The sequence below is a fragment of the Bos indicus genome, chromosome 6 (assembly GCF_029378745.1).
Source record: "Bos indicus isolate NIAB-ARS_2022 breed Sahiwal x Tharparkar chromosome 6, NIAB-ARS_B.indTharparkar_mat_pri_1.0, whole genome shotgun sequence".
NCBI classification, from domain to species: domain Eukaryota; kingdom Metazoa; phylum Chordata; class Mammalia; order Artiodactyla; family Bovidae; genus Bos; species Bos indicus.
This window is the reverse complement of record NC_091765.1, coordinates 107,169,018-107,196,806: the sequence shown is the minus strand read 5'-3', so window position 1 is coordinate 107,196,806 and position 27,789 is coordinate 107,169,018. Positions and strand designations below refer to the sequence as shown.

The following is a 27,789-nucleotide window of genomic DNA, read 5'->3' as shown; positions in this document are numbered from 1 at the left end:
TCTGAGCTCATTACTGCAGGACCGGAGTTGGAACCAAGAGATCCACACAAGGGCTCCACTGAGTACAGTGAAGGAGTGCTTTGTGCTTTGAAAACGCACGCTTGCAATTGCTCCCTCCTCGGATGAATCCAAAGCTAATAAAACAGTGAGAGGGCCTTTCAGACTGGCTCCTCCCAAGCAGATGACCTCAGGTTATGAACTGAGGCCGAGATCTCCTGAGGACCGCTGGACTTTGTTGTTCTGAGGATGGCCATGGAAATGTGTTTCCACTTCAGGTAATAACCTGGCAGAAACTCAACAAGCAGTACTTTGGTTGCCAGTGGACTTTTCCCAAGCAGAGTTTAATGCTTTCTTCTATAGTAAGATACTGCTTATGCCAAAATGATGTTTCTGTTGCATCTGAAATTACTAACTCTTCATTTAACTTGAGCTGCTTACGAGCAGTGTGTTTATATGGAATATGGACCAGAAAGGAAGCAAAGTGGCTTGGCAGGTTGCATGTAGAATGACTCAGCCAGAGAGATCTGGTTACATCCACTTTTTTACCTCTTGGCCATGCAACAGGAAACGAGTTATCTCCCATCTCTAAGCCTCAGTTTCCACATCTTCAAAATGGGCATAATTAAAATTATAGCAGATAATTGTTTAGTGCAAATTAAACTAAATAAATAATGTCAAACATTTACACAATGCCTGACTCATCAGCATTAAAAAAAAAAAAAAAGATGCTGTTAATAAGATAATGAAAGCAGTGTAGACTTCTAGATTGCAAACTCAGTGTTATATCACAGAGAGCGTGGATCTCATAGCTCACATTCTTGGGAGACTGTCTGGTCTTTTGCCCTTTGTTTCTTTAGTCTTAATTTATATAGTGTGAGCAAATCTTATTATTTCATTTTCTGGGCCAAAAGCTTAGAAGCAGCAATGCAGAAGGGTACAGCAGGAACCGTCAGGGGAAAACAAAGTACAGAAAGAGAAGGGAAGGAGGAAGAACCCAGGAAAGAAGGAGGGAAGAGAAGGGAGGAGAAGCCAGGACAGAAAAGGATTATGAGCAGACAGCGGATTAGTAGCCCAGGGAAATGCTGTGGCCTCTTGTAGCATGAAGTCCCTGATTAAATCCTATCCAGACACAGTCATTTAAGTAAATGTCACTCCCTCTCCCTGTCCCAAGGCTTCTCAGGATCTGGGCTTAATACCTATGACCTTGAGGGAAGGACATACAAATTGTAATGGTGGAACTGGAAAAAATGTGGAACGTGATAGAACTAGAGAAGTTGAGGCCTTTCTCCCTGCTCTGAGTCAGCACGAAGTCCTAGATGACAGCTGAACACAAGGCAACCCAGTGCCATCTGCTGGAGACACCGGCCACCATGCCCCTCACGGTCCTCCGCATGATGCCTGGAGTGGGTCTGTTACTTTGGCTTTGGTTTTATTTCCATTCATTACACAGGAGCTCTCTTTACTTTATTTTTTCTTGGGGTATAGCCAATTAACAATGTTGTGATAGTTTCAGACGATTGGCAAAGGGACTCAGCCATACACATACATGTATCCATTTTCCCTTAAACTCCCCTCCCATCCCAGCTGCCATGTAACATTGAGCAGAGTTCCATGTGCGGTACAGTAGATCCCTGTTGGTTATCTGTTTTAAACATAGCAGTGTGTACATATCCATCCTAAACTCCCTAACTATCCCTTCCCCTCATCCTGCCCCCAGCAACCATAAACTCTTTCTCTAAGTCTGTGAGTCTCTCTCTTAAACGTGGGCTCTTATTAGAGAGACTTTCGGGTGGCATCTCTCCTGCCGTGCTTTCTCCCTGTGAAATGGTTCCTCCCCTCCTGACCTCTCAGCCCCATCTACACACACATCAGAGGAACTGACCTTTTCTGGGGGACAAGTCGGTCCTCAGTTGTTCAGTGAGGCAGGAGCATCCTTGGGGCCAGAGCATTATTGAAGATCACAGAACCACCCCTGCTCCCGACAGCACTGCATTATTTGAGGTTTTTGACATTGGAGAAAATGCTTTTGTTTTTCCCAACCTTGACTGTCCTGTTTAAGAGCATTGCATTTCCTCATGGACCTTTTGGGCTCCCCTGGTGGCTCAGTGGTAAAGAATCCACCTGCCAATGCAGGGAACGAAGGTTTGATTCCTGGGTTGGGAAGATCCCCTGGAGAAGGAAATGGCAACCCACTCCAGTTTTCTTGTCTGGGAAACCCCATGGGCAGAGGAGCCTGGTGGGCTACAGTCCGTGGGGTCACAAAGAGTCAGACACGACTGAGCAAGTAAGCAACAGCAATAACCTGGACCTTTTGCTGGTAGAAACATTGGTTAATATATGTAAAATACCCATTGGAAAGTCTGGTACTGAGTAAGTGTGTATAAGGCGGCACTTAGTAGTGATTATGAGCTTTTCTTGCTGGTAAGCCTGATCTGTGTGAAAAGCAGATTAAGAATGTTACTAAGGCTCTAGCTGTGTATCCCCACCCAGACCACCTTGTCCTTCGCTGATCTGTCCAGGTGGGGAGAAGCCCAGGACGACCCCGGCAGCTGCCCTTAACCTCCATTTTCACGTAGGAAGGGAACAAGGTTGAGGGACTCCTAATCAGGGTAGAAATCTTTCTCAAAAGCCTGCAGATTTCCCTGTAAAACACAGAAGTTTGAAAGTTAGTCACTCAGTCGTGTCTGACTCTTTGTGACCCTATGGACTATGCCCACCAGGCCCATGGAATTCTTCAGGCAAGAATACTGGATTGAACCCAGGTCTCCCCATTGCAGGCAGACTCTTTACCAATTGAGCCACCAGCAAAGCCAGATTTCCCTGTAGGTCCCCTTATCCAAAAGTTTGGTCACATGCACACAGGCCAGAACTGCGGAAGGAGAAACTAAGGCACAGCCATTTGAAACTGTGGAAGAGCCAATTAATCAAACAATAAGCCAATTAATCTGGGTCATCCAGAATCGATCCCTTTCACCTTTGAGCAACTACAGGAGACGTGAGGGAGACTCAGGTTCGATCCCTGGGTCGGGAAGATCCCCTGGAGGAGGGCATGGCAACCCACTCCAGTATTCTTGCCTGGAGAATCCCCATGGACAGAGGAACCTGGCAGGCTACAGTCCATGGGGTCACAAAAAGTCAGACACAGCTGAAGTGATTTAGCATGCACAAGCCTTTGAGCAACAATTACACTTATGTTTGTATCTTGCAATTGGTGATGTATGCTGCTCCTCTCTAAAACATCTTTGACTACTGTCTTCAGCCAAAATGTAAATCTTATATTCTTCTGGTTTTGCTTTTCTTTCCCCCCTCAGCTTCATAACTTTTAAAACTGTTTGCAATCTACAGTATTCTCTATGTTAATTTCTCTAGCTCTGACCCACTGTGCAGAACACAAATATAATCTGGTCCCGGCCCTGTCCCCCGGTGCACAGTGTCCCATGGAATCCATGGTTTACAGCATTGGTGTTTGAGTACAGGACACTTAAATGCAGATGAGCTCTGGGCCCAACTGCATTGCTACATCACAGTATCCCTTTGGGCAAGGTTATCATTTCTGCAAACCTCACATACTCTTCATGATTTTTTCATAAACTTATTTAATGTTTAATCTGTTCCAGTAGATTAAATCACAGGAGGATGGAGGCTTTGTCTGGACCCCCCAACCCCTAGATCAATCCCGAACCAGGGTGTGGTAGGCATTGTCACCCAAGAAATAACTACTGACCAAAAAAACTAAGGACCCCAACATATTCTGTTTTATTGATTTGTCAGGATTAAAGGCAGTGGTGTATGGAGCACATTTAGTGTTCATGTTGTTATTTAGTAGCTAAGTCACGTCTGATTCTTTTGCAACCCCGCCTGACTGTAGTGCTCCAGGCTCCTCTGTCCATGGGATTTTCCAGGCAAGCATACTGGAGCGGGCTGCCATTTCCTACTCCAGGGGATCTTCCTGACCCAGGGATCAAAGCATCGTCTCCCCCATCTCCTGCATTGGCAGGTGGATTCTTTACCACTGAGCCACCAGGGAAGCCTTAATGCCCGTAGTGGGTTCTCCAGACCTAGCTGTTAATAATGCAAGTAATGTTGCAATTCCAAGTCCCGCAGCCTGGTGTTCGCACACTACTCTTTCAAGCCTTGTCCCTTGCCGTCCTCTGTTCTGACTCCCACCTCGTGGTCTGCCCACAGGACTCCCCACTGTTTCCCCAGATGAATCAGGACCGTGGGCATCCCCACCCTTTGCCCGGGCTGTGCTCCCTCTGCCAGCCCCGTCCCCTTTCTTCTTAGCTCCAGACTCTTGTCTTTCCCCCAGATCTGTCTTGGATGCTCTCCGCCTCCCACCTCCCATCCAAAATAATAATAATAATGCCTGTGGCAGCATCCTACTGTCTGTCTTTAGGTTCAGAGTAGGGTTGCACTCCCTCCCCCTCCCCCACCCCATCTGAAGGTCAGATGGCCTTGGGACTTGCTGCGGGCAGTGAAAGTGACAGGAAGCACTGTGTCACTTCCTGGAGCTGGAAGGGCCAGCTGAGGTTCTATGCACATTCTCCCCGCTCTGGCCCCAGATGGCCGGCGCTGTCTTTCTAGGTCTCTGAGACCCTCGAGTGGGCAGAGTCCTGCCACCAACCCAAGTGGAACAAGAAGCTGAGGGTTGGAGGTGCTGAGATGCAGGGTCTATTCTCGGTGTTCCCGGCTCCTCTGGCGCTGTGACATTGCTGTAATTGACATGGGCTTGGCTGCTTCCCGCAGGAAACGCCTGCCACGGGAGAACAGGATAAACCTCTGCTGTCAGCTCTGCACCCGCTCCTGCCTGGTCCCAGATCTCAGTGCAGGATTGCGCAACAGAATGTGGATCTATGCGCGGAGAAGGCAGAAAAAAAAAAAAGCCTGCCTTCGCAGCTGCTGGAAGTGAAAGTACCGTTAAACAGAAACAGGAGTCTTTGAGAGAAGCCTGAGGTTTTAGTCCAGATTTGTGAGTTCAGATGGGCAGCTGTCGGTGGTGGTCCATCAGGGAATGAAAGTGACCTGAGTCGGTCTCTGGGTAACATCAGTGCCACCTGGTGCTTTGTTTTCTCATGAGCCCTCTGGTTGCAGGCAGCCCTGTGTGCACCAGCCTTCCCCCAGCCTGGCAGCCCCTGTTCCAAGGACTGCTCTACATTATTTAGTCTTGAAAGTGGCCTTCCCCCGTGGCTCAGCTGGTAAAGAATCCATCTGCCAATGCAGGAGACACAAGAGACGTGGTTTCAATCCCTGGGTCAGGAAGATCCCCTGGAGGAGGAAATGGCAACCCACTCGTCTTCTTACCTGGGAGATCCCATGGACAGAGGAGCCTGGAGGGCTACAGTCCATAACGTGGCAAAGAGTTGGATATAACTGGGCACACATGCACACACACACAGTCTTGAAAGTCAAGCTTGCCTTGACCTTACTCTGCTCCCAGCCACGCTTCCTGGCTGTACAGATTCCAGCAGAAGCTGCAGAAGGGCTCAGGGTTGGCATGGAGCCACTTAGGAGGATGCCAGTTACACCAGCCACCAGACCCTGCTGATTGAAACAATCTCGTGTTCAGAATTGCCTTCACCTGCCGCCTTTTCTTACTTGAAGAGTTCTTTACAGTCCTCTGCAAAGATGGTGCCAAGGCTAATTATCTTATAAACGTTGTCCTTTAAAAATATTAGATTAAGAGCCACTTTGTGCTCTTTATTCTGCTATTTTCTTTGTTTTCTCTCTCTCTCTGTGAATGGCTCTCAATGCTCAAAATTTTCTGCTTTCCCTAAAGAATACTTTTCCTTACATGTCAGTTTTTGGAATGTTGCGATTCCTTTCTTTACTTAGGACCATTATTTAAGTAGGCTAGATGTTATAAAAATCTGAATTTTAATTGCTATTATTGTCCTTTTACTTCTCTTTTCAAGCTGATGTCATCATGCTACTGTTACTCTGGTATTTTTTAACTCCTTTGTCTTGAGGGTTTAACCTTGTATCAGGTGAGCTAAAGTGTTCTTCCTCAATATCTTATTTGAATCTTACAGTCACTCAACAATGTAGGAACCACCTCCTTTTTTGCGTATGTGGGTGCTTAGTTGTATCCAACTCTTTGCAACCCCATGGACTGCAACCCATCAGGCTCCTCTGTCCATGGGATTTTCCAGGCAAGAATACTAGAGTGAGTTGCCAGTTCCTTCTCCAGAGGATCTTCATGATCCAGAGATTGAACCCGCATCTTCTGCATTGGCAGGCGGATGCTCTACCACTGAGCCACACCTGGGGAGCCCCCTACTTTCTTTAGATGGGAAAAATAAGACCCAGAGAGATGTGTGACTTTTTTCATGATCAAATAACTAAGCCAGGATTTAAACCCCAGCAGATATCAACTCACTTGCTTTGATCTTCCCACACCATTCTATTTATTTCTCTGTTTATATGCTTTACCCTGGATGTCATTTTAAAGCATATTGAACTTGGTTTTTGTCCTCACCAGACTTCTAAGTGTTCCCTAGGTGTTTTTTCCATGAAGTATGTCCCAAACTTCCTCTTCCTGGCTTCCTTTAATTTGCTAAAATAGTGTTCATCCCAGATCCTCCTCCGACTAATTGGGCCAAAAGTGTCTATTTTCCACATCCATCTTCCTCTGTCCACAGTGGGCCTCTGGGGGCTGTGGAGGGACCTGTCTCCTTCTTGTATCCCTGACCAGTGTCCAGAAGGGACCTGTGCTCTGGAGACCTGGTATCCCTGTCCTGAGCAAACGATGTAGTCTCCTGGATGGTATCTGAGAGAAGAAAGAGGGTAATGTGTGTAAGAAGAAATCTTGAAATTTAATTTAGTGACCCACATTATTAAATGTCTTTCTTCCTGTGACTGTAAATACTTGTGGAAAGCCAACCAGAAATGTCAGCATAATCATCAATACCTCATTTAATGGGAACTGTTGAGCTTGGGCCAAGCCCCTCATTTGCCCCAACATATGGGACACCAGATGCTGAAGAGTTGGTACTTTTGAACTGTGGTGTTGGAGAAGAGTCTTGAGAGTCCCTTGGACTGCAGGAGATCAAACCAGTCCATCCTAAAGGAAATCAATCATGAATATTCATTGGAAAGAGTGATGATAAAGCTGAAGTTCCAGTACTTTGGCCACCTGATGCAAAGAACTGACTCATTGAAAAAGACCCTGGTGCTGGGAAAGATTGAGGGCAGGAGGAGAAGGGGATGACAGGGGATGAGATGGCTGGATGGCATCACCAACTCGATGGACATGAGTTTAAGCAAGCTCCAGGAGACGGTGAAGGAGAGGGAAGCCTGTAGTGCTGCAGTCCATGGGGTTGCAAAGAGTCGGACAGGACTGAGTGACTGAAGAACAGCGAATGCTGGTTTGAGTTTGATCCTAGTCTGAAGCACAAAGCCAGGGCATCAAGTTCACACCAGCTGATGGGGAAATGAAGGTGATTGTCAACATGGGAACTCTGTGTGGCTCAGTGACCAAGATGGCTGTAGTGATTTATTCTTTGACATCTTTGAAAATGTCCCTTTGGAAATGCATTGTCATAGAAACATCTCATAGGCAAGACCTCAAGGTGTGTGTTAGCTTCCCTAGTGCCTTGATTGTCTTGAGAGGATGTAAAAGTTGCAGAAAGTCTTAAAAACCTGGTCTGTCATCAGAGCTCCAACACAAAAACACACACGCATACACATACATACAGATTTTATGTAGCAAATTCCTTTCAGAGGATGAACCTTCATGATGTGTGTGTGTGTGTGCTCATTTTTTCCAGGCAGGAATTGTGAGGCCGGTGGCCATTTCCTACTCCAGGGGATATTCCCAACCCAGGGATCGAACCCACGTCTCTTGTATCTCCTGCATTGGCAGGTGATTTTTTTTTTTTTTAACCACTGATGCCACCTAGGAAGCCTGAACCCTATTCAAGTCCCGTCAAATCAAGTTGACACCATGAAAGAAGGAACAATGGAGAAGTTCACACGCAGACTCCTGTCTCTTCTCTCCCTCTCCCAACACCTTTGCTTTTTCCTTCTTGTTCACTAAGACTTGGAGGAAGAAATTCTGCCTATTATTGGGACATGAGGACTCATTCCCACACCATTTTCCCGCCTTTGGTTTTGACAAACAGAACAAACTATTTCTAAATGTAACTTTGTTACAGTTCTTCTTGTCTCTTGACACATTGATATGACCAAAATAATTTGATGTTGATGTATGTATACCCATCATTCTGTTGTCTGTGAATCTTTATGCTAGTAAGCTGTGCATTCATGGCCATTTCTCAGCCCTAACCTCAGTGCAGTTATCATATATGTTGCCTCCTCTCTCTCATCTGCCCCCGAAAAACACCCTATACCCCTGCATATACCTGAGTTATTGGAGGGAAGGAACAAGGATGCAAGCTGTGTCTTTTAATTTCCCAGGGCCTGAGACACAGCAAATCCGTTTAGGTCTTGGCTGGGTTCTGGGTACGTTGGGCCAGCTGATGATTGTGTTTTTCACTTGCTACTATTCTTTAAAGATTGCATCTTCACTGATTTAGGAAGAGACTGGATGTTATGTGTGATCAGGACCAAGAAGCGGGACCCCTCTGGCAGCCCTCCGTCCTTTTCTGTTGTCTTAAGGAATTCTGCTCACTCCCAAACTACCCTCCCAAACATATCTAAGCAAAAGTCCTGAACTCAACTGCCTCCATCCAGCCCAGAAGGTGCTGAGGCTCACCCTTTGGAGTTGGGTGTGGGGGAAGGTTTATCCCATGACACACAACCCCTCAGCCCCCACCCCAGCTGGAAGGACTTGGTCTACTTTGTATATTTTCCTTTCATTGAGAAGCTTTTATATAATGCTATTTTTCTTCATCTTTTTTTTTCCCCCTGGGGGTGATGAAACCTTCAGAGGGTTCCCCTCTCCTGCATATCCACCTCTTAATCAGGTCCTGGGTTTCATTAATATTTGTTGATTGAATGCTGAATATGATCTGAATAGAACCAGAGCAACAGGTAGCTTGGGAGACCCTACACCTGTCAGTACAGGAGACATAAGAGACGTGGGTTCAATCCCTGGGTTAGGAAGTTCCTCTGGAATAGGAAATGGCAACCCACTCCAATATTCTTGCCTGGGAAATTCCATGGACAGAGGAGTCTGGCGGGCTACAGAGTCGCAAAGAGTAGGACATGACTGAAGTGGCTTAACACACACACACCCTCAAAGGGAGTCCTTCCTGCTAGAAGCTATATGATTTTCCTGAATATCAAAAGGACCTCAGAAGTGTAGAAATTCAATATACATTGCTCCCGTTAGCCTATGAAATGGAAAGCTGATGCCAAGTGACAAAACATTATTAAGATTTATTTTTAACAGTGATTGTTTTGTTTAGAATCTTGGATAATAGTGTCTTGCTTTGACAGACAAGAATGTTTCTTAATTCTCTAAAGCCTTCATATTATAGATGGATATAAGAGGGCAGATGTTCTGAGAATTTATGGTCCAATTGTTTTCTTTTGTAAAAGAAGCTTAAGAGTATTTCTGGGTCTTGGCCAAGGTCACACAGAAGTCAGGACAGAACTTGGGACTAGACCCCAGCTCAACACCCTGCTCGCTCTTGTGTATGGGTCCTTTCAAGCCAAGACGACTTTGTGGCGATGCATTTTAGGTACCTGAAATGATCGGTGTTAGAGAAATTGATTATCTGGATTAAAGATGGAAAACAGAGTTCTGCCAGGGCTGATGATCACGTTTGGTGAGGGTTTCTACATGCCTGCCTCTTCTTGGTGCTTCATGTATGTGGTAATACCTTCTTTAAGCCTCACAGCAATCCTATAGTATTAATACTGTCATCCGTGCATGTTACATACAAAAACAGAGCCCACAGTGGTCACATGACCTTGGTCACACAGTAGGAGTAAGGGATGGAGCTGGGGTTCAAACCCACACTGTTAACCACCAGCTGGCCCCTCTGAGCTCGTCATTCTTGAAGATTCCTGAATGTCTCCCTCAGATGCCAGATTGTTTCAGATACATTATTTAAGGGATAATAAATTGAAAATATTTTTAAACTATAAACCACTTTGCAACAGTATGCAGAAAGAATACGTGATCAGGCTGACGATGGTTGAACTTACTGTATAGTATTGTAGTTAATCTGAAGATACTGAAATTTATCACAAGCGATAACAAAAGATCACAGAAAAGGTTGTGTCAAGTGCAAGATCTAGATGTAGTTCTTCTGGACCGATTAAACAGCATTTAAAGATTCCAAGATGACTGAGATAATAAGGCAGATGCTTTCTGTTTAAATTTATTATAGATAAGTTCAAGCTCGATTCAGAGGCAAATGAGACACTAACTCATTTTGTAAAACCTGAAGCTTTAAGAATAAGGAAATATTTAACTTGAATAGTATTTAAAAAAAATTTTTTAAAGTAAGGGATGAAGAGAAATCACAGTTCTGTGTGTATGTGTGGGAGGAGGGAGAAAACAGCCGTTACTTTATTCAGTACTGTTACAGGAACAGCAACAACTCAATTCCGAAAAGGAAAAAAAAAAAATCACAGACAATGTAAAATCAAAACCAGCTATGGTGCCGTGCTTTAATTCTGCCCATGCGTGTTTCCCCCTCAGCAACTTGCAGTCAGGGGTATCTCAGTCCTTGCCCAACCCTGGTGTCTTTCAAGGTCAGTACTGAGCTCACACTCAAATGTCTGTTTTTAAATGATCACGTTAAACCAAGAACACGCATATCCAAGAGGAGAGACAAAAACAAGCTCTTGGACCAAGAGTGAGCAGTAGTTTCCAAGATTTTCCATTAACGTGTCCCAACTTGGAGTCTGTGAGTGGCGTTTCTGGGACTCAGGCTGAGCAATTTTTCCTTTGTCCTATTGCCAGGGCTCTTTCCCCTCCCTGTGCTTCTGAATTTCAAGTTGTGGCCCCTACGGGCTCCTGCAGTCTCGTATCATCTGCCACTTTTCCCCAAAGACCTTACCTCCACAGCCAACCCCAGCACGGGCTGAGTCCCTGCCCCCTGCCCAGCCCTGATTCTGCTGCAAACTCTTTCTGGGCTGATTGTCCCTGGGGACTTCCTGCCAAGCAGACCCCAAGCCTCCTCCTGGATTATTTCTGGCCACTGATGTTGATTCCTTTTAGTGCAATGATGCCAGGCCCTCCCTGTCTTCTTCCTGTGTGGCTTCTCTCCCCTGCGCTCTGATACAGCGGTGCCTAATCCCTGATCACCCTGGACACCGTAATAGGTTTCCTTCCACAGGTATCTTCTACATTACAGGGTGCTCTGAGGGCAGTGACGGGGTCATTTCTGTGTCCCCAGGAATTCCCCTCCTCCACGGGATCACATTTTGTTGGAACTCTTCACTGTGACCCGTCTTTCTTGTATGACCCTGCACGACACGATTCATAGCTTCATAGAGTTACACAAGCCCCTTTGCCATGACTAGGCTGTGCTGCATGAAGGGGATGGAAGCATCATGCTGCTGCTGCTAAGTCACTTCAGTCGTGTCCGACTCTGTGCAACCCCATAGACAGCAGCCCACCAGGCTCACCCGTCCCTGGAATTCTCCAGGCAAGAACACTGAAGTGGGTTTCCATTTCCTTCTCCAATGCATGAAAGTGAAAAGTGAAAGTGAAGTGGCTCAGTCGTGTCTGACTCTTTGCAACCCCATGGAGTGCAGCCTACCAGGCTCCTCCCTCCATGGGATTTTCCAGGCTAGAGTATTGGAGCATCATAGGTGTCTTGTAAAAGTGTGAAGTGATCACCTGTGGGAAAGCATAGACCTGAGGCATCAGTCTTTGCAGACTTGCCTTCTAATCCTTTCATTTAAAAAAAAAAAAATCTTCACCTTTTTGAGCATCCATAAAAATCAAGAACTTTCATATAAGTATCCACAATAGAGTCTCAAAAAATCCAAAGATCAGATGACACTGGTCCCTCTTCCCCAAAAACACCAGCCAGAGTTATGGCAGCAGCTTGCTCATTACACCGCCTGTGTACACACGGGGCTGCTTGCTGCTTTCCTTCGCCCCAGCCACCCAGTTTCCAAGGTTCATGTCACCTGCCTGGATCCAGGAGACCGTGGTGTGCCACCCTGGGAAGACTCACCCAGTGGAAACAGTCCCAGGCAGACTCTTTCTTTCTTCTTTCCCCTAAGGGCTGTTTATCAGCCCTGGTGGCTCAGATGGTAGAGAATCTGCCTTTAATGTGGGAGACCTGAGCTCGATCCCTGGGTTGGGAAGATCCCTTGGAGGAGGGCATGGCAACCCACTCCAGTATTCTTGTCTGGAGAATCCCCAGGGACCAAGGAGCCTGGTGGGCTACTGTCCATGGGCCATGGGGTCGCAAAGAGTCAGAAACACCTGAGAGACTAAGCACGGCATAGCACGTGAGTGTGCTCAGCAGCTGTAACAAAATGCCAGAGGCTGGGTGGCTTAAACAACGGCAAATATTTATTCTTCCCAGCTCAAGTTCAAGATGCGAACAGATTCAGTTCTTGGTGAGAGCTCTCTCCAGGTTGCAGATGGTTACCATCTAGCATTGGGGCTTCCCCGACGGCTCAGTGGGTAAAGAATCTGCCTGCAATCCAGGAGACACAGACGATGCAGTTTCGATCCCTGGGTTAGGAAAATCCCTGGAGGAGGAAATGGCAACCCACTCCAGTATTCTCGTTTGAAAAATCCCATGAACAGAGGAACCTGATGAGCTACGGTCCACAGGTTCACAAAGAGGCAGACATGACTGAGCGACTAAGCAAGCAAGCAAGAGCATGCTCAGGTGGCAGAGACAGAGCACGAATCTCTCTCCCTCTTTTCCCAGGGATGCTCATCTCATTACGGGTCTTATCTTCAGGACTTTATCTAACTCTAATTACTTCCCCAAGGCCCCATCTCCAAATATCCACCACACCAGAGACAAGGGCTTCAACCTATGAAATTTGAGAGGCAACATCATTCAGTCTATCCAGCCTGGCTCAAGAAATGAGACAAATTCACCCTCCACCTTTGTGTATCCAGGGGAAGAATTTACTTTGACTTGTATATATTTATTTTCAGTGGCAACTATTCTAGGGCTCCGTGACCCCAAATAAAGGAAACACAGGTTCCCGTGTGTTTGGGGTTCGGTGCATGGGTATCAGCAGACGTTGCTTTCTGATTCATTTCAGCCCCTGCACCCTTGACCTTGGGGCTCTGGTCCTCTGTGACCTGTGTCCTAATCAACAGGGATGCAGAAAGGACAGGGGGTTCTTTGGCCTCTGAAGCTCTGTGTCTCTTTCCTGTCCATTTCCGGGGAAATGGATTGCATGGGTGCTGGCCATGAGTGGGGTGATGAGGACTGTCCACCTCATCCAGGGACGTTCTCACAGTCAGATGGCACCTGTGGGGAGATTGGCTCATACCTGGAGCAGGAGCTGAGCCGTGCGTATCCGAGCGCACCAAGGCAGTCGAGATCCTGTCTCCCGTCTGCTGGCACGGCCCCCTTTTCCACTCAGCTGCACTGAGTAATAAGAGAGGCCCCGTCCGCCCTCCCGTCATGAAGCTCAGCCTGTGCCAGTGTGTTTCTGCTTCTAATGAAGGATTTATTTAGGTCACCACTGCCTCCTGTGCACAGCACCACAGATTAAACATGAAGGGGGTGGAGGGGTCCTCTTCATCCCTCCTGCACACACCTGGCCACCTATCATTCAGGCAGGGGGCCTTTCTGGAGGACCCTCTGCGAGCCCCTCCCCAGACAGAGAGCCTGGATCGCCCCTGTGTGCCACTGTCCTTTCTCCTGCAAGCCTCTGTCTGGTTGAGTCACTGCAGTACTTTGGATCATGAACAAATGCGTTTGACTAATTATCATCCTTGATTCCCATTTATATCACACAGCCTCCCCCCCTTTTTTTTTAAGAGACAAAAATAGCTGCCACGATTGAAGGGCTTGCCATCGGCCAGGCAACATGGCAACATCGTAAGCACCCTCATAGGCTGTTCTGTTTAATCCTTCCAATAGTGTACGTTGGCCAGGACATTCGATCGAAGGCTCTGGGTTTTCAGTGCTCTCTCGTGGATTTTAAGTTATAAAGCTGAGATTTGCGCCTGGGTTTTTGGCTCTAAATCCTCTGAATTCCAGCATCGGCCCTCCAGCCCTGTCCACAGATAACACCACCTCTGTGACCAGACTGATCCCTCTCTATTTTGTCTCCTGCAATTGTTTCCAGCCTTGGATTTAAAAACAAACTACCCTAACAACATAGGAGACCAAATCCAAAGGCAGCCTTCCCAGCCCAAGGCCAGGGGCATCAGGCTCCGAATCTGAATGGATGCAGTTGTTCCAAGCTCAGGGAGTTCTTTAGTTCTTACCATTCCAAAGGCTGTGGGTGGGCAGACCGGTTCTCCAGGCAACTGGTTAGAAACGCAGACTCCCAGGCCTCTGCCCAGAACTCTTGGATTAGAATCTGCATTTTGAACTACATCCCCAGGGAATTGATGTGCACTTGTAAGCCTGGAAAGTGCCTGGCGATGGTGATGGAGCAGCCAGAGCTCCTGGTGGGGATGTGGGGAGCTTTAATTGACTCCAACTTGCAACCCCTTGCCCAGATCCTTCAACCTAATCTCTCACCTAATTTGGAAAAGTATATCCTGTGGGTTGACTTCAGGCTACTTATGGGGCAGTTGGCATTTATCATCCATCGTTGGATCAGGGAATTCTCAGAAGCTTGGAAATAACATGGTGATTGAAATCCACTGGCCCCAGATTCTTGCCCCACCATGCTGCCCTCCCGGGCTGACCCAGGCACCTCCTTCCTTCAATTCCGGGGAGTTGCATTCATTATCCAGGTACCCTTCTGTATATATGGAGCCTCCCGTGTCATGGAGGTAACAGAGCCTAGAAAGTGGAGGAGGGAGTGTTGGAACAGTCCTGGTCTTTTTCAAGAGAAAAATAGGGCTGGTCACTCCTCCTTTTCCCAGGCAGTCAGTGTGGCCCAGAGAAACTTTTTTTCTTTAAATTGGAATATGATTGCTTTGCAACGTTGTGTTTATTTCTGCTGTACAGCAGAATGCATCAGCTATCCGTATACATATAACCCCTCTTTTTTGAGTTTCCTTCCCACTTAGGTCACCACAGAGCACTGAGTGGTATTCCTTCTGCTATACTAGGTCTTCCTTAGTTATCTATTTTATACATAGTACCAATATGTATCGGAGAAGGCAATGGCACCCCACTCCAGTACTCTTGCCTGGAAAATCCCATGGACAGAGGCACCTGGTAGGCTGCAGTCCATGGGGTCGCTAAGAGTCAGACACGACTGAGCGACTTCACTTTCACTTTTCACTTTCATGCATTGGAGAAGGAAACAGCAACCCACTCCAGTGTTCTTGCCTTGAGAATCCCAGGGATGGGGGAGCCTAGTGGGCTGCCGTCTATGGGGTTGCACAGAGTTGGACATGACTGAAGCGACTTACAGTGCAGTGCAGTACCAACATGTATAAAACAGATATATATCAACGTTCCTGTGTCAGTCCCAATCTCCCAGTTCACCCCAATCCCCCTTGGTATCCACATGTTCTCTGCATCTGTGCCTTTGTTTCTGCTTTGTAAATAAGATTGTCTATACCAATATTTTTTTCCGATTCTACATATATGCATTAATATTCCATCCTTGTTTTTCTCATTCTGACTGACTTCTCTCTGTAGTAACATTATGTGAACTGACCTTGTGTCTTTTGTACCCTGAGCTCTTTTCTACCCCCAACTTACCTCACAGCAATTACCATGAGTAAATTCAAGCAAAAGTCAATGTCAACAGCTGTTGACAAGTGTCATGTGTAGGCAGTTTCAAGAAAATAAATATTTATGGGAGTCTTGAGATCTCTCTGTCCTTCTGTAGACTGACAGGCAGGAGCTAAATCCGCTTCCTCTTTCTTGGTTTCCACGATGACCTGCCAAGGATGGAAAGTTGACCCTGCTGCCACATGCTCTTAAATTAGCCAGGCAGAGGTAAAGGTCTCCTAAAGGCAAACAAAACATCATCTACCGTTGATTGCTCAGAAGTTTGGTTGGAAACAGAAAGGACGGTTCTCATCAAACCGTCTTTACTTGGGTATTACTGCATGCCAGAAAGTTAAATCACTCGACACTCCAGCATGTGTGGAGAGAGGCAATTCTTGGAGAGTAACACAAGAGCTCTCCTCCTTTCTGCTGTGTTATCAGGCTTGGAGCAAGCTTGCCCCCTCTGCCTGGGATGTGCTCACCGCAGCCCAAGGAAGGCATCTCCACTCAGAGGCAAAGCACACTTCTTGCTCCTGTGACGTTTTTGTTCTAGTTCAGTTGCTCAGTTGTGTCCGACTCTTTGTGACCCCAGAGAACGCAGTACGCCAGGTTTCTCTGTCCTTCACCATCTCCCGGAAATCGCCCTAACTCGTGTCCATCGAGTCGGTGATGCCCTCCAACCATCTCACCCTCTGTCGCACCCTTCTCCTGCTTTCAATCCTTCCCAGCATCAGTATCTTTTCCAGGGAATCGGCTCTTCGCATCAGGTGGCCAAAGTACTGGAGTTTCAGCTTCAACATCCATCCTTCCAATGAATATTCAGGGTTGATTTCCTTTAGGATTGACTGGTTTGATCTCCTTGCAGTCCAGGGGACTCTCAAGAAACTTCTCCAGCACCACAGTTCAAAAGCATCAATTCTTCGGCACTCAGCCTTCTTTATTTGAGAAGGTCTTTTAATCTTACTCAGCTGAGCCACAAGGGAAGCCCAAGAATATTGGAGTAGATAGCCAATCCTTTCTCCAGCCTTCTCCAGTGATCTTCCTTACCTAGGGATCGAAACGTGGTCTTCTGCATTGCAGGCAGATTCTTTACCAACTGAGCTATCAGGGATAAAGAATCTGCCTGCAGTGCGGGAGACCTGGGTTTGATCCCTGGGTTGGGAAGATCCCCTGGAGAAGGGAAAGGCTACCCACTCCAGTATTTCGGCCCAGAGAATTCCATGGACTGTGTAGTCCGTGGCATCGCAAAGAGTCGGACACAACTGAGCGACTTTCATTTTCACTTTAACCTTAATAGTGTGTTTCTGTGTCTGCCTTGGGGAGAAAGGCAGGCCATTAGCATTCGTAGTATGCCCTGTAAATGCCAGACATCGCCCTGTCTCTTTGGCATGGGTAATCTATCGGAATCATGATAGCATCCCTATGAAGTAGATTTTAGCCCGTTTTGCAGAATGGCACACTGAGGCCCAAAGAGATGAGAAGCTAACCTGAGCTCAGCTAGCTATAAGAATTCTAGCCTGGGTCTGTCCAGTTGCTTTTCTATTACCACTCACTGCCCTTTTATTGCTTACAAATATATAAGATAAAAGGAGAATAGCCACCCCCTTGATACTGTTACAAGTATTTGGAGGGATAATTTCTACCTGAGGGCTTACTGCCTGACACGCGGTGGGCACTCAGGGAGAGAGTAATTGCTTCCTTTCCAACCCTTCTGTCAAATCCCTTGGATGACTTTGGTCCCCCAGATAACCATCCTTGTCATCCAAGACCATCTTTTTCTGAGGGGCGAAAAGGTTTTCCTGCAGACAGAAGGACCACAAGCACCGCTGTGCTTGATGTACTGAATGTCCCTCCTGTGAAATATTCTAGTTCTTTAATTTTATCCATGAACATGTTCTAGTGATGGAGCTGAGAGCAGATGTGTTGTAGTGGTTACATTTGAAATCTCGGTCATAATGTGAATTTTGTGGTAAGACTTAAGAAGAAAATTAAAATATTTTTGAAGGGTTATCTCACTAGTTCCCATCCTTTTTTAATGAAAATGCGTTCTAGGCTCTCAGGCGATTTTGTCCGTCCTCCAGGAGAAATTTTGAGCCCCCTTCTCAACATCTGGTTCCTATTTGATCCTCTAGGGAGGAAAGCTTGCTACTTTTTGCCACTGTCTTTTTCATAAGTGGCAAATGGTTAAGTTTCTCTTTCTGCTGAATGAAAAGCCTCTGTCAGTGCCTTCCGTCATTTGCCTGACTTGCCGCTACATCCAATGTGTTCATTCAGCAAACAGCATCTCTAGCACCCACTGGGTACCAGCAATCACACCAGCCCCCGAGGATGCAGCGGCGGGAGGTAGGATGCTGATAAGGAAGCTCTGAATTGACTTTGTTGGGTGGAGAGGCAGGCAGTAAACAAGCAAACATAATTTTGGATAGTATATCAGGAATAGAAAACAAGATGATGGGAAAGAAAGTGATTAAAGGTGAGAGGTTGAGCTCATGTTGCCGAGGAAAGCCAGCGTTTGAAATAAAATGCGTGACGGGACAGCCATCCTCAGGAAGCATGTTGGGGGATGGAGCATCCTGGAAAGATGGAGCAGAGAAGGCCAAGGCACAGAGCTGGTGTGAGCTTGGTACCATCAAATGAACCGGAAGGCCCGAGCTTGGCTTAAAAGGGCAGTGAGGTGGGAGGGGCAGACAGATCCTATTCTAGGTTCATTCCTGACCCGAAAAGGATTTGCATTTAACTTGTATTTTTTTCACCTCAAAGCATGTGGCTTCCCAGTTCCCCGACCCCATGCCTCCTTCAGTGAAAGCTAAGAGTCTTAACCACTGGACCGCCGGGGAAGTTCCCTTGGATTTAATTTTTAATGCAGGGGAATCTCCACCTGGAAAATTCTGTGTCCTTTCCCATGTGTCCCCCGTGCCTGGTGTGTGGTCAGCATCTTCATGTGGAATCCAAGGAAGCCTAGTGCTGCTGATGGGAAAGACTCTTGGCTTCGGAATTCTTGAAACTCAGGGCTTGGTTTATCACTGCAAGATGAAGCAAGTAGCCTGCCTGGTAAAAGGGAGTGAACAGAGAGTGAGTTAGATCTCTTTCAACAGGGAAGGATGGGACTTCTCAGGTGATGCTAGTGGTAAAAGAGCCCACCCTCTAATGCAGGTAAACAGAAGAGATGAGGGTTCGATCCCTGGGTCGGGAGATCCCCTCAAGTAGGAAATGGCAACCCACTCTGGTATTCTTGCCTGGAGAATCCCATGGACAGAGGAGCCTGGTGGGCTACAGTCCTTAGGGATGCAAAGAGATGGACATGACTGAAGAAACCACTCCGTTTCTCTGAGCCTCATTTTCTTGTGACAGGATCAGTTCCGTCCAGCATGCAGTGTGCATCACACGGGTCCTGTGTGTAAAGTGGCTAGCCTAGTGTCTGCTCAGTAGCAAGTGCTCCGGATGACTGCTGCCAACATTGCTTTTTGGAGGAATGTAGACTGGCCTCCAGGTGCTGTTGAACAGTCTTTGTGCTGATGCCAGCTCAGGCTCCAGACTTCCAGAAGATTCCCTTTGATAGTACCTAGTTTACTTCTGAAGAGAGAATACTCCATTTATTTTTGTGCTGCTTGCAATTTCAAACTTTCCTTCCTGGTTCTTTTCCTGTTTGAGATGCTCCTGATTTGTGAGTGGGGTCAAGGATCTTACTTTTGAAGAAAGCAGGTTCCACAATTAACGAGCTTTCAGAGTAAGAATTGCAACATTGCTCAGTGCTGTGGATCTCTGGGCTGTCCACTCCAGTTGTCAGAAACCACATGTGGCCTTGGGCCCCAGAATCACCTCAGATGGTGATTTCAGCCACGGAATTAAAGGATGCTTGCCCCTTGGAAGTAGAGCTATGACAAACCTAAACACCATATTAAAAAGCAAGCCTGGCTTTGCAAAGGGGTTGCAAAGACTCAGACGTGACTTAGTGACTGGACAACAGCAACAAGAAGCAGCCTTGAGATGTCCTACAAATGTATACACACTGGCTTTTGAAGACTTAAGACAAAAAACTGCAAAAAATCTCCTTCATTTTGTGTTGAAGTAATAATGTTTTGGATAGGGTTACAGAAAATATTCTGTTTTTAAAACAGGGCTCCTGGAAAATGTACAAATGCATATGTGGGTCATTTTAACATCTATAATAAAAGTAACAATGAGATATGATCCATCTTAGGGCAAGCTGTGACTAAGTGTTGGAGACATAAATGAGCAGTGGTTACTGTCAGCTTTGAGAGGGTTGCTCTTACCTTTCGGAGAAGGCAGTAGCACCCCACTCCAGTACTCTTGACTGGAGAATCCCATGGTTGGAGGAGCCTGGTAAGCTGCAGTCCATAGGGTCGCTAAGAGTCTCACAGGACTGAGCGACTTCACTTTCACTCTTCACTTTCATGCATTGGAGAAGGAAATGGCAACCCACTCCAGTGTTCTTGCCTGGAGAATCCCAGGGATGGGGGAGCCTGGTGGGCTGCCATCTGTGGGGTCACACAGAGTTGCACATGACTGAAGTGACTTAGCAGCAGCAGCAGCAGCAGCAGCAGCTCTTACCTTCCTGAGCAGCTCTTAATGACCTGTGATGATTTGAGGTTTTCTGAATATCTTGTAAAACAGTGTGTTACACTTTTACTTACATAACTCCTTTGGGGAAGGCAGTGTGGTTGGAAGAGTGGAGGGGAGAAGGTATCGGTGAAAGTAGGGAATACCAGATCACCTTACCTGCCTCCTGGGAAACCTGTACGCTGGTCAAGAATCAACAGTTTGAACCAGACATGGAACAGCAGATGGGTTCCAAATTGGGAAAGGAATAGATCAAGGCTGTATATTGTCACCCTGCTTATTTAGCTTATATGCAGAGAACATCATGTGAAATGCCAGGCTGGATGAAGCACAAGCTGGAATCAAGATTGCCAGGAGAAATATCAATAACCACAGATAAGCAGATGATACTGCCCTTATGGCAGAAAACGAAGAGGAACTAAAGAGCCTCTCGATGAAAGTGAAAGAGGAGAGTGAAAAATTTGGCTTAAAACTCAACATTCGCAAAACTAAGATCATGGCATCCACCCATCACTTCATGGCAAATAGATGGGGAAACAATAGAAACAGTGTCAGACTTTATTTTCTTGGGCTTCAAAATCACTGCAGATGGTGACTGCAGGCATGAAATTAAAAGACGCTTGCTCCTTGGAAGAAAAGCTATGACCAAACCAGACAGAATATTAAAAAACTGAGACATCACTTTGCCATCAAAGTTCCATCTAGTCAAAGCTATGGTTTTTCCACTAGTCATTTATGGATATGAGAGTTGGACTATAAAGAAAGCTGAGCGCCAAAGAATTGATGCTTTTGAACTGTGGTGTTGGAGAAGACTCTTGAGAGTCCCTTGGACTGCAAGGAGATCCAACCAGTCAATCCTAAAGGAAATCAGTCCTGAATATTCCTTGGAAGGCCTGATGCTGAAGCTGAAGCTCAATTATTTTGGCCACCTGATGCAAAGAGCCAACTCATTAGAAAAGACCCTGATGCTGGGAAAGATTGAAGGCAGGAGGAAAAGGGGATGGCAAAGGATGAGATGTTTGGATGGCATCAGAGACCCAATGGACATGAATGTGAACAAGCGCTGGGAGATAGTGAAGGACAGGGAAGCCTGGAGTGCTGCAGTCCATGGGCTTGTAAAGAGTTGGACACAATTAAGCGACTGAATAGCAACAAGGAGTTTTTAAACTACATACTAGTCTTTTGGTTGTTTTGGAGGGGGAGTTGTTTCAGAGTGGTGGTGTTTTTGTTTTGTTTTTGTAAAAGACAAATTATATTTAGTTTCTTCTCAGGAATTCCCTGGTGGTTTAGTGGTTAATACTTCAGGCTCTCACTGCTGAGGGCCCAGATTTAATCCCCGGTAGGGGAACTAAGATCCCACAAGCCTCGTGGTTCAACCAGAAAAAATAAAATAAAAGTTTCTTCTTTTTGCTGTCTGCTGGTAACTCCCCTTTAGGAAAGTGATCTCAGATGCTCCCTGTGCTAATCCGCATGCCTCATAATAAAGTGAAAAGAGCATGGATAGTCAAAGGGTGTGGATCTCAGGTCTGGCCTCTGGCTCTGTTCCTTCGGTGTCCCAGGATCGGGCTGTTTTCTGGGATGTGAGGCTGTGAGATGGGGAGAGTGTGGCTGCTCAGTGTGGAAGAGCTGCTCTCTCCCTCACTTCACCCACGTGACACCCTGCACATGCACACACATCTACACACATGTACACATAGACGTGCAGACACACAAGCACACGCGTGCACCTGCTCACATACCCTAAACGTGTGAAAGGCAAGCACAACTGGTCCCTTTGGCTGACCCACACAAGCAGTGGAAAAGGAAATAGAATTTCACTGAGTCATGCTAAAACATGCATTTGACTAAAGCAAATGGCCCATTAAATTGAGCTCATCCAATCAGTAAGACCAACCTTGAACCCCATCTTGTTTGGCCAGCTCTCTGAAACGTTTTTTTTTTTTTTTTTTCCCCTAAATAAGCATGTGGTGATTTTGCAGTTTCCTTTTCCAGTGTTCTATGATTTTCAACTTCTTAATTGTTTGGTCTTGAATATACATTTTTCAAAGTGGTTAATACAATTGATATCTGAAGGATATCAAATCAATTTGATCATAAACAGGGAAGCCCTGTATATTGTTCTTCATTACACATTCAAGACAAATTTTAGTACTTCTCTAGTGGATCAGCCAGTAAAGAATCTGCCTGCAGTGCAGGAAGTCTGGGTTCAATCCCTGGGTCGGGAGGATCCCCTGGAGAAGGGAATGGCAACCCACTCCAGAAGTCTTGCCTGGGAAATCCCATGGACAGTGGAGCCTGGTGGGCTATGTAGTTCATGGGGTCAAAAGAGTCAAACACAACTAGCAACTATACCTCTACCACCAGACAAGTTTTAAACTATTAAAGTGAATTTTAAACCTGGCATAATGAAGATGATGGGCCTTCTTGATGGAAAATATGTTTTCTGGCTTTGTAAGTCCTACAGTCCCCAAACTGGGCCTGTCTCCAACTCTCCCTAAGCTGTGTTTAGACAGAGATTATTTAAAACAGAGCTTCCAATCGCCTCTTTCCTGGAGAGGGTCAAACACGGATTGCTGCTTATCAGCCCCGTAAAAACATCAACCGTGGCTCATGTGTCTTGGGGGCCCATACGCTGCAGCTCAGCAGTGCCTGTGCTCCTTAGGGACTTTAACGCCCAAATGTGATAAATCTCAGAGTTAAAGGAGGAGAAGGCATAAAGCAGGCAGTTCATGGGAAGAGCCCTGCGTTTAGAGCTTTAAATTTAGACCGTGAATCTTGAAGTGGAATAAATTTTTGTGTCCCTGGGCAAGACCCTCATCTATAACTGTCCTGCATTTCTACTTTCCACTGCCGTGTTGGGGTGACATTCCACTGAGCAGACTGCAAGACTCGCTCTTTATAAACAGTTAACCTTTGCTTGTATGAAAGTTTTTTGTTCCTTCCAGTAACCTCACCTGTTCATCCCTCCAGGCCCACTGCACACACTTGCTCTACTAGGAAGACATCCCTAATTGTTTCAGGCAAAATGAAGGAATGCAGGTCCTCAAAGTACCTGAACTGTGATCATAACGGATACCATACTGATGCTTGCAGTCAGGTTGTGTCGGTTAACTTTTGCCAAATTTGTACTGCAATACAAACCAGCCCAAAACTCAACAGCTTAAAACCACAAGCATGCATTCTCACACACGAGGGAAATGGCTAGGCTGCACACATGGGGTGGCTCTATGCCAAGTGCGGTTTGTCTTTCTCCTGGGACCTGGGCACATTTTTTTTGTTGTTGTTCATCACAATGGTGTAAGGACTGAGGACATGTGAAAACACACTCCTCTTAAGGCCTCTGCTGGGCACTGGCACACTGTCGTTTCTGCCCACGTTGTTGTGCACTCACTAAGTCGTGTCCAACGCTTTGCAATGCCATGGACTGTAGCACACCAGCCTCCTTTCTCTTCCACTATCTCCCTGAGTTTGCTCAAACTCATGTTCATTGAGTCAGTGATGCTATCTAACCATCTCATCCTCTGCAGCCCCCTTCTCCTTCAGCCCTCAGTCTTTCCCAGCATTGGGGTCTTTTCCAGTGAGTGAGCTCTTTGCATCCAGGGCCAAAGTATTGGAGCTTCAGTTTCAGCATCAGTCCTTCTGATGAATATTCAGGGTTGATTTCCTTTAGGTTTGACTGGTTTGGGCTGAGTTCCAAGGAATTGATGCTTTTGGATTGTGGTGCTGGAGAAGACTCTGGAGAGTCCTTTGGACTGCAAGGAGCTCAGACCAGTCAATCTGCCCACGTGCCACTGGCCAAATCTTAAAATCACTGGGAAGTATGTTCCCCTCTGCACTGAGGCCACAGCAAGAACTGGATCCAGGGACAAGTGAACAACAGGAACTAACCGTTCCATTTTTCAAACAAGTTTGCCGGTCCTATTAAATCAGAAGCCCCTCCTGGGTAGGGGAGCAGAAACCATGGCTGCTTCGCTGTCTCTTGCCCCTCTGCCTGGGGCTCGAAGCTAGTTGCTATTCACTGATGTTTCCTGAGGTCCAACAGACCTTCCCAATCTTTTTCCTTTGTAGCAAAGTTTGGCAAAATAGGACTACAGGCCAAATCTGGCCTGGTTTTTGTGTCAATAAAGCACTAAACATATAAATATTGGGGGGAAAAAAGTAAAAGAATAATAATTTTTAATGACCCATGAAAATGATACGGAATTCAAATGTCAGTGCCCATAAATAAGACTTTATTGGAACACAACTACACCCAAGTCTCTGTGCATTGTCTGTGGACATTTAAGAGAAAATCAACATAGCTGAAAGAGTTCCCATGGAGACTATATGTCCCCCAAAGCCTAACCATTTACTCTCTTGCCTGGTGCAGAAACTGTTTGACACTGCTTGATAGGATAAATGAAAGTGAAAGTCACTCAGCCATGTCACACTCTTTGCTACCCGACCCTGTGGACTCCTCTGCCAGGCTCCTCTGCCCATGGGATTCACCAGGCAACAATACTGGAGCGGGTTGCCATTTCCTTCTCCAAGGGATCTTCCTTATCCAGGGATCAAACCTGGGTCTCCAGCATTGCATGCAGATTTTTTACCATCTAATAAAGAAACTGAGAAAACCCCGAGGAGCTGAATGTCTTGCCAAAGATGACAGAGTTGTCAGCTTGATTAAGCCAAGTATTTACGTGGGGTTAATATTTTCCCCTTTGTTTCCTAGTAATCAGAAGCCTGCAATACCCATGTGTCACTGATCTGGAGACGTCCCCCCGCGGGCAGCACTTCATGACCCAGCGGCGCCCGGCCCAGTGAAGCCACCGTGGTGTCCGGCATGGCCCCGCTGCTCCTGGGCGCGGTGATGCTGGTGGCCCAGCTCCAGCTAGTGCCTTCCCGCCCCGCGGTGGTGCCAGGGGACGAGCCGGGCCTGCCGGAGCTGGTGCGGAAAGCGGCAGCCCTCCAGGAGGAGATCTCCGACGGCGCAGCCCCCAACGGCTCCGCCCAGCAGCTGCCGCAGACCATCATCATCGGAGTGCGCAAGGGCGGTACCCGCGCACTGTTGGAGATGCTCAGCCTGCATCCGGACGTGGCGGCCGCCGAGAACGAGGTGCACTTCTTCGACTGGGAGGAGCACTACAGCCAAGGCCTGGGCTGGTACCTCAGCCAGATGCCCTTCTCCGCCCCACACCAGCTCACGGTGGAAAAGACCCCTGCGTACTTCACGTCGCCCAAAGTGCCTGAGCGCGTCCACGGCATGAACCCGGCCATCCGGCTGCTGCTTATCCTGCGGGACCCGTCGGAGCGCGTGCTATCCGACTACACGCAAGTGTTCTACAACCACGTGCAGAAGCGCAAGCCCTACCCGTCCATCGAGGAGTTCCTGGTGCGCGACGGCCGCCTCAACGTGGACTACAAGGCTCTCAACCGCAGCCTGTACCACCTGCACATGCAGAACTGGCTGCGTTTCTTCCCGCTGCGCCGCATCCACATCGTGGACGGCGACCGCCTCATCAGGGACCCCTTCCCCGAGATCCAGAAGGTGGAGCGGTTCCTGAGGCTGTCGCCGCAGATCAACGCCTCCAACTTCTACTTTAACAAAACCAAGGGCTTCTACTGCCTGAGGGACAGCGGCCGGGACCGCTGCTTACACGAGTCCAAAGGCCGGGCGCACCCCCAAGTGGACCCCAGACTCCTCAATAAACTGCACGAATATTTTCATGAGCCAAATAAGAAATTCTTTGAGCTTGTCGGCAGAACATTTGACTGGCACTGATTTTTTTTTTTTTTTTTTTTTTTTGCGATAAGCTAGGCTCGGAACCTTTCCTATTGTAAGTTCTGGTGTACATCTAGGGTGGGGGAAAGAATTTTAAAAGGGCATTTAAGTATAATTTATTTGTAAGATCCATAAATTACTTCTGTACAGTATTAGATTCACAATTGCCATATATACTAGTTATATTTTTCTACTTGTTAAATCGAGGGCATTTTGTATTGTTTTTCATGGTTGTTAACATGTGTAATATGTCTCTATATGAAGGAACTAAAATATTTAACTGCAAAAAAAAAAAAAGAAAGAAATTCTGGAGATGCAGTCTTTTTTGAATATAATTAACTTGCCCCCAACTCCAAATAGCTGTGTGTGTTCATTCATCGCGTATATTTCTTTGTTATGTTTTTAAAAAAATGTTTTTCATAGTTACTACCTTCCTCTCCCTTTCTCTCCTGTCTTCATTGTCGTTTAAATTTTTAATGTCTCCCTGAGGTCATCAGATTTATTTTTTACTTGCATTGTGAGACTTATCTTCATTGAGATGCCTGTTATTCTTGGAGGTGACAGTTTCACCCATTTCCAGCTTTAGCAGGTCCCTGAGTGTGGATTCTAACTCCACGTAAACTCCAAGAGGACAAAGCAATTAAGCTGGAGAAGTTAGTTGCTAACCAGCAAGAGACTTGCTTCAAAGAGTGCTTACACTTCCTTCTGATTGCAGCAATAGATGAAACAACAATAAAGGAAATTAAACCTGGCTTTCAGAATGATCTTGGGGCTGTGTACTTTGCCCCAGGTGGCAGTGGGTCTCCAGAAAGTCACTTAGAATAGAAAAGAGGAATTGCAGAATCTTTGCATGTCCCCATCTGTGAAAAGCTGACTAAAGGGATAACCGTTTGCTTGGGCTGCTGCTGCTGCTGCTAAGTCACTTCAGTCGTATCCGACTCTATGCAACCCCATAGACGGCAGCCCACCAGGCTCCCCTGTCCCTGGGATTCTCCAGGCAAGAACACTGGAGTGGGTTGCCATTTCCTTCTCCAATGCGTGAAAGTGAAAAGTGAAAGTGAAGTCGCTCAGTCGTGTCCGACCCTCAGCGACCCCATGGACTGCAGCCTTCCAGACTCCTCCATCCATGGGATTTTCCAGGCAAGAGTACTGGAGTGGGGTGCCATTGCCTTCTCCGAGTCTATTAATCTCTTTCCTGAAAGATCAATATGCACTTATAGACCTATATTCCATATGCTTTGAGATCTGGGTGTGTGCATGTTTAAAACATCAGCTCCAAATTTGGAGTCCTGAATGTGAAAAGAAATTTAAATTCCCAAGGGTTGAAATTGAAAAGAGAAAAAAGTTCAAAGCAGTGGCGGATATAGGTTTGGAACCCCTTGCACCTGCCTCAGAGACGAGGGGCCCAGTTTCAGTTTCACTTCTGCCCTGAACAACTGGGTTGTTAGGAATGATCAGATAAGTCCCTCTGAGCCTCAGTTTTCTCCTGCATTCTTCGTTCAGTCAGCCTCATACAGAATTAAATAAATCAGATTTTTTTTTCTTATTATGAATACAAATATGTTCGTTATGGTAAAACAAAAAATTATAAGGACACAAATGCGTCTCCTGACATAGTTCTTACTTAAGGCAGAGGACTGAAATAGACATTTTGTAGAGGAACTCATTGAGATTTCCCTCAAGCAACCCCAGGAAGGA

The 27,789-nt window shown here is 46.6% G+C and overlaps 1 protein-coding gene across 4 annotated transcripts in view; it reads left to right on the top strand.

The window, feature by feature from the left end:
* Positions 1-26,843, top strand: part of HS3ST1 (heparan sulfate-glucosamine 3-sulfotransferase 1) — a 36,702-nt gene extending 9,859 nt beyond the window's left edge. For all 4 annotated transcript variants that reach the window (XM_019963101.2, XM_019963103.2, XM_019963106.2 and 1 more), the window contains one exon: positions 25,042-26,843. In XM_019963101.2, coding sequence (XP_019818660.1) covers positions 25,153-26,091 — 939 coding nt within the window. In that variant the 5' untranslated portion in view covers positions 25,042-25,152 and the 3' untranslated portion in view covers positions 26,092-26,843. The remainder of the gene's footprint in view (positions 1-25,041) is intronic.
* The last annotated feature ends 946 nt before the right edge of the window (positions 26,844-27,789 follow it).